General features: G+C 43.0%; 1 protein-coding gene across 3 annotated transcripts in view; it reads left to right on the top strand.

The window, feature by feature from the left end:
* The window catches only part of ANXA3 (annexin A3), a 54,827-nt gene that overhangs the window by 40,099 nt on the left and 7,588 nt on the right, over positions 1-7,140 (top strand). For all 3 annotated transcript variants that reach the window (XM_007107188.4, XM_007107187.4, XM_007107190.4), the window contains 3 exons: positions 1,467-1,523; positions 1,876-1,969; positions 3,521-3,616. In XM_007107188.4, coding sequence (XP_007107250.1) covers positions 1,467-1,523; positions 1,876-1,969; positions 3,521-3,616 — 247 coding nt within the window. The remainder of the gene's footprint in view (positions 1-1,466; positions 1,524-1,875; positions 1,970-3,520; positions 3,617-7,140) is intronic.

The raw sequence follows: 7,140 nt of genomic DNA on the forward strand, positions 1-7,140 counted from the left end.
GGCACGTGGGATCTTCCCGGACTGGGGCACGAACCCGTGTCCCCTGCATCGGCAGGCGGACTCTCAACCACTGCGCCACCAGGGAAGCCCGAGGTTTTGGTTTATTTTAATAGACTTTATTTTTTAGAGCAGTTTTAGATTTGCAGAAAAATGCAGCAGAAATTACAGAGAGCTCCCATATGCCCCTCCTCCCCCCTCACAGTGACCCCTGTTTGTAAACATCTGCACTAGTGTGGTACATTGGTTATAGTTGATGAATGAATTAGATGATGAATGAATGATAAAAGAATTAGATGATGAATTAGGTGATGAATGAATGAACTGCCACATTATTATTAACTAAAGTCCATAGTTTACATTAGGATTCACTCTTCGTGTTATACGTTCTGTGGGTTTTGACAAATGTGTAATGTCTTGTGTCCACCATTACAGTATCATACAGGATGGTTTTACTGCCCTAAAAATCATCTGTGTTCCAGCTATTCAAACCCTCTCTTTCTCCCTCTGAACGCCTGGTAACCAGTGATCTCTTTATCTCTATAGTTTTGCCTTTTCCAGACTGTCCTATAGTTGGAATCATACAGTAAGCAGCCTTTTCAGACTTCCTCTGTTCATGGCTTGATAACTCATTTCCTTTTTATCACTGAGTACTATTGCATTGTATGGATATGCCACAGTTTATTCACCTGTTGAAGGGCAGCTTGGTTGCTTCCACGTTTTGGCAATTATGAACAAAAGCTTCTATAAACATTCATGTGACAGTTTTTGTGTGGACATTAGATTTCACCTTATTTGGGTAAGTATCAAGGAACACAATTGCTGGGTCGTATGGTAAAAGTGTGTTTAGTTTTGGAAGAAACTGCCAAACTGCCTTCCAAAGAGGCTGTCCCATTTTGCATTTCCAACAGCAAGGAATGAGAGTTCCTGTTGCTCCACATCCCTGCCAGCATTTGGTGTTGTCACTGTTTAGAATTTTATCCATTCTAATTGGTGTGTAGGGGTAGTGTTTTAATTTTCAGTTCTCTAATGGCATATGATGTTGAGCATCTTTTCATGTGCCTTCTTGCCATCTGTGTATCTGATGTCTATTCAGATATTTTGCCTATTTTTCATTGGGTTGTTTGTTGTCTTATTGTTGGGGTTTAAGAGTTCTTTATGTGTTTTAGATACAAGTCCTGTATCAGATATGTGTTTTCATATATTTTTCTCCCAGTGTGTGGCTTATCTTTTGATTCCATTAAGGCATTTGAGTTTTCAGGGGAGGAAACTGCGGCTCAGAAAACTGTGATTTGCTACAGATTTCATGGCTAGTCAGTGCCAGAACGAGAGCCCCAAGTGCCTGATTCTTCTGTGCTGCGTGGTTACCACTGAAGAAGCAACTCTAAGATGTGCTGCTGGTTGGAATGCCGAGTGATGGAATTTTTATTTTTAAAAGGATTGCCCTCACTTTTATCTTCCCTGTCTAGGGAAGAAGAGATGAGGGTCTGAAAGTGGATGAGCAGCTGGCCAAAAAGGATGCCCAGGTCGGTAACGGAGCAAATAAAACATCTCCTTTAACGATTCTCCCTCCTGACTGCGTTCTCACTTCTACGGCACCAGCCGGGGTCATGCTGTCTCCTGTCCTGTCTGAAGGAGAAGCCTGACACCTGGGGATCCCCTAACCCCACCTTTCCGCCTTCCCCAGTGGTGGTTATTATTCCCCTGGCTCCTGCCACACAACTGTCAGATTTCCAGTCCACTGAAAGTGAGAGACACGGATTATCGATGATCTCAATGACCTGTAAAATGAACTTGCCCCTCTTCTCATTCCAACTCCTCAGAAAGAGACAGAATTGGGTCTGTAATAACATTTAAGTCTTCTCCCTTGTCCAATAGATTCTCTATAATGCTGGTGAGAACAGATGGGGCACGGATGAAGATACATTCACTGAGATCCTGTGTTTAAGGAGCTTTCCTCAACTGAAACTGGGTATGGACTCGCATTATAATCCTTTTTTGCATTGTATTGTTTTTGCAAATATTTCAAGGTTTAACATACATAGTTCTGGAAAACGAAGTGAAAAATTGTGAAGGCTGTCCCATTTTTATGTACAAACATTTCAGGAAACAACCTGGGGGGTGGGGGTGGGAGGGATGGCAGGGAGAAGAGAGGGGCAGCTCTCTGGGTTGAGAGCAGAGAGGAGTGTTCCTGTGGGATGGGGGAGCCTGACTGCACTGCTTCCAGCCCATCTCTTGCCTAGTTAGCCACTTTCCAGGAAAACTAAGTATTGCGGCTGAGTCTTTGTTAATGCATTAATGCAGATTAACATTCAGCTTTTTCTGATATGAAGGTAAATGGGTGGGTGGGGGGGACTCTTTTTATCAGACCAGCTATTACATGGAACAGCTAAGCACCCACCCCTTCACTCATGCATCTCTCTGAGTCATTCTGGAAGCAACGGCACCCAGAAGCCCAGATCTCCACTTACTAGGGACATCTGACTGTGGCTTCCCAGTGCTGGTCTAGAGAACAACCACAGTGGTGACTACGCTTATGCCGAGTTCATGGGAAAATGAGGAAACTTGGGCATTAAAATTTCATCCTTTTTGTAAAATAATGGCAATAGTATATTATAGTTGCTTTATTGATGTCTTTATTTGAAAAATGAAAACCAAACAATCCTAGATCTCTCTCCAAATTTTCTTTGTTTGAAATTCACTTGGAAAAAATATACTTGGCTTACAAAGTATGCCTACATGCTCGGTGACGTATGTACAGGTTTTGCTTTTGGGCAAATGTTGATCAAGTATTTTGAATGCCTTCTAGTAAGTATGAAGTAGGCTATGCTGCCTTAGGGAATGATTTACTCAGCACAAAGAAATCTTCATAATTAAGATTTCTTTAGCAGATTTAAAACATATTTGACTCATGACCACATTATTGTTTCCCAGGTACTGCTATAATTTAAAAGTAGCCCACCTTACTAGATAAATTATTTATCTTTTAACCTTTCAGGCTATTTTAAATGCTTACAGCCTGGGAATGGGGAGGGAAGAGAGGAGAGAGAGAGAGAGATTGATCATTGAAGAAAATGGCCTATGAAGTTCAGGTTTTATTGTAGATGACATTTTTTTCAAGTAATAAAAAAACAAAAACTTCTGTGCTGAGTTTTTGATGGTTTAAAGGAGTTTTTGAGGGGCTTCCCTGGTGGCGCAGTGGTTGCGCGTCCGCCTGCCGATGCAGGGGAACCGGGTTCGCGCCCCGGTCCGGGAGGATCCCACGTGCCGCGGAGCGGCTGGGCCCGTGAGCCATGGCCGCTGAGCCTGCGCGTCCGGAGCCTGTGCTCCGCAACGGGAGAGGCCACAGCAGAGGGAGGCCCGCATACCACAAAAAATAAATAAATAAATAAATAAATAAAGGAGTTTTTGAGCTTGCCACTTAATAACTTGATTTGCTGCATATCAATCAAAAACCAAAATATATTCAAGTGTGGTCAACTGGGATACTTTAAATATTTTTGTGGTGCTCTTTTTTTTTTAGCATTTGATGAATACAGAAATATCAGCCAGAAGGACATTGAGGACAGCATAAAAGGAGAATTGTCTGGGCATTTTGAAGACTTACTGCTAGCCATAGGTAAGCCCTTGAGTGCTTATAAACTGAGTTACTTTGCACTTGTTTTAAATAAATCTCAAGATTAGCTCTTTTCATCTCAGAATCGTGACTGATTTCATCCTTATGCTCCTCATAACCCTCGGCACAGTCCACGGTACACACAGTATGCTCAACAAATATTGTTAAATGGATGCCCGAAGAAGTTATCTTTTTAGGTCTTCCTTTGCCTTTTAACTCTGTATTTGTCTTGTTACCACGTTTGGATCGTAAACTCCTTGAGAGGTAAAAACATTACACTCTTACTGGCATTTTTATGGAGCCTGTTGAAAACACAGACCTCAGCCCATTTGGTAATTCATCATATTTGGTTATTTTGGGCAGTGGCCTCCCAAAGTTAAACTCAGGTCGGAACTGCGGATCTCCTCCCTCTTGGTGATGCGAACAGGGAATATCAAAAAGAAAATAAGTCACAGACTGAATCCGTTCCTGGAGAGACACATGGATTAACAAGCAGACAAAAACACGGTTATATAAGCTGATCTGTCTTCTCAATCAGGTCTCTGCAGTCTGTGCTTTTAGGAACCCAAAGAACACCTTGCAAGAAAGATTGCATTCAGAGAAATGAGACACTCTTGGAAGACAGGATTCAGTGACCATTCTAGTCAGTCAGGCAATTAAATCTAAGTGCTCGTACATACACAGGATTGTTCAGAATCCTAAATAGCAATCCTAAATTGTTATGAACAATCCTAAGTTGTTCAGAATCTTAAATATCCAATTTGGGGTGGCGTTTGGGCTTGCTCCAGGCTGCTTCTCCATTAATGCCAGGGTAGGAGTACCTGTACTCCACACAGCTTGTCGTTTCACCAATGAAAAATCATATCTAACATCCATCATGATAATTAATAGCTTCTACGGTGAGTTAAAGATAGCTGACGTCTAAGGGTAACCTCCTCCAGAGTGAGCCTCTGATTCATCTTTCAAATGTTAATTACCATCTCTGGAGGGTGAACTCCCCATTAGGGTGCCTCAAATTGTATTTTTAAATAAACACTCATCGGGCACTTACTATACGCTCAGCATTGTGCTAACCTCTTTACAAATACCAACCCATTTAAGCCTCATAACAATCCCATGATTAGGGACTACTGTTACCCCCATGGCAAACCTGAGGCACCAGAAGGTTAAGTTCCTTCCCCAGGTTACCCAGGGAAACTGTGGTAGAGCTGGAATTCTAACCTAGGCACTTGGGCTCCACAGTCTGTGATGTCAACCAACCCCTCCAACGTGCTGCAGCGTAAACAGACTGAAACCTGCATATATCCCACAGTCCATGTTCAACTATTGATATTTTAAATTGCAGAAAATAGCCCAGGGAGCAAGCACTCACTAAAGTCTGGGCGTTTCCTCCACATATGGTATTTCATTTAACTTCTAAGCCTCTCTTCAGTGCCAAGAATAGGACTGTTGATCCAAATGCCGCTTAAAATGTATGACTCTGATTGATTTGCTAAAAGATAGGCCAAGAAGGAAAAAAAGCTTCTTCTTCAATTAAAAAATATGCATCAGGGACTTCCCTGGCAGTCTAGTGGTTAAGACTCTGCACTTCTACTGCAAGGGGAACAGGTTCAATCCCTGTTCGGGGAACTAAGATCCCACAGGCGAACAGCGTGGCATGGCCAAGGAAAAAAAAGGAATTAGAGATCAGTCTCCATAATTAGCTCTGAGAATATTCCAGTGGCAATGATATAGCCAGTTAATTTTTTTCCATTTCTTTTTTTAATATTTATTTTATTTGTTTTTTATTTTTTAATTTTTTTGGCTGCATCGGGTCTTAGTTGCGGCATGTGGGATCTTTCGATGTGGTGCGCAGGCTCTTCACTGCGGCGCGCGGGCTTCTCTCTAGTTGTGGTGCGTGGGTTTTCTTTGTCTGGTTGTGGCACATGGGCTCCAGAGTGCATGGGCTCAGTAGTTGTGGCGCGCGGGCCTAGTTGCCCCATGGCATGTGGGATCTTAGTTCCCTGACCAGGGATTGAAATGCATTGGAAGGCGGATTCTTTACCACTGGACCACCAGGGAAGTCCCTCCATTTCTTATTTTAATCTTTACATCAATTTTGCTGCTTTTTACCTTGCCTGCTGTAATATTTGAAAAATTTTATTGAGATGTACAAATTCTCACTTCACTGAGCTAAGAAGCATTTTTGGAAATAGACATTGAATTATGCACTAAATTAGGGCTATAATATACATTATCTTATCAAGTAAAAGAAAGACCTTATAATTTAATTTAAAGTTCAAGATATGTCACACTTTCATTTTCTATTTCAGTCTACCATTGGAATACAACAGTTTTTTTTAAATCTTTATTGAGATATAACTTAAATACCATAAAATTCACCCAAAGTGTGCAATTCAGTGCTTTTTAGTGTCTTAACAGAGTTGTGCAACTGTCACCACTATCTAAGTTTAGGATATTTCCATCAGCCCCAAAAGAAACCCTGTGCCCCTTGACAGTCACTCCCCACTCCTCCCCACCTCCCAGCCCCTGGCAACTATCAATTTACTTTCTGTGTTGATAGATCTGCCTGTCCTGGCTATTTCATATACAAGGAATCTAATACAGTATGTCAACGCATAGCTTTTGACGTGAAAAACCATCTGAGTTCTAACATCTTAGAAATGCATGGTAGGGGGCTTCTCTGGTGGCGCAGTGGTTGCGCGTCCGCCTGCCGATGCGGGGGAACCGGGTTCGCGCCCCGGTCTGGGAGGATCCCACGTGCCGCGGGGCGGCTGGGCCCGTGAGCCATGGCCGCTGGGGCTGCGCGTCCGGGCCCGAATACCACAAAAAAAAAAAAAAAAAAAAAAAAAAAAATGAAATGCATGGTAGGAAGATTGCTAGCTGTCAAATCTAGACTTAGATAAGGAGAGGCTTTATTCAAAGAGACTATTTCAACAGAGAGAATAGTTGAGTCTCAGAAATATACAAGAGTCTGAAAATCAAACAGAAAAAGCTTTTCTTTTATGGGGAGGAGATAAACAGACCTTAGCAGAAACTTTCAAAGGGAAGTTGGACAAGCAAGGGGGCATAATCGTTGGGGGCTGACAGGAAATCTGTCTCGCTGTGTCAACTGGTTCTCAGGACCAGCTGAAAAGGGGACACGTTCTGCATTTCAGCACCTGCTCAGGCTGGGGGCCAAGCTAGGGTTCAGGGGCCTGTGCGGGGGAGGGGAGAGGCCTGAGTAAATTTTGGTCAAGAGAACACAGCGGGTAAGAAGCGGGCAACTGTGAACCCTGGGTCATCATAATGAACTTCAGTGGACTCCCTGATTTTTAGTAATTTCCCTGAGTTTCCCTGCTGGGGTTGGGTCTTAGAGCAAGCTTCCTTATACTGCATATGCCACCATCTCCCCAAATATTCATGAGGAACAAATCGTATGTTTAAGAACATAAAGCGGGGCTTCCCTGGTGGCGCAGTGGTTGAGAGTCCGCCTGCCGATGCAGGGGACACGGGTTCGTGCCCCGGTCCGGGAGGATCCCACATGC

The sequence above is a fragment of the Physeter macrocephalus genome, chromosome 7 (genome assembly GCF_002837175.3).
Source record: "Physeter macrocephalus isolate SW-GA chromosome 7, ASM283717v5, whole genome shotgun sequence".
Lineage (NCBI taxonomy): Eukaryota > Metazoa > Chordata > Mammalia > Artiodactyla > Physeteridae > Physeter > Physeter macrocephalus.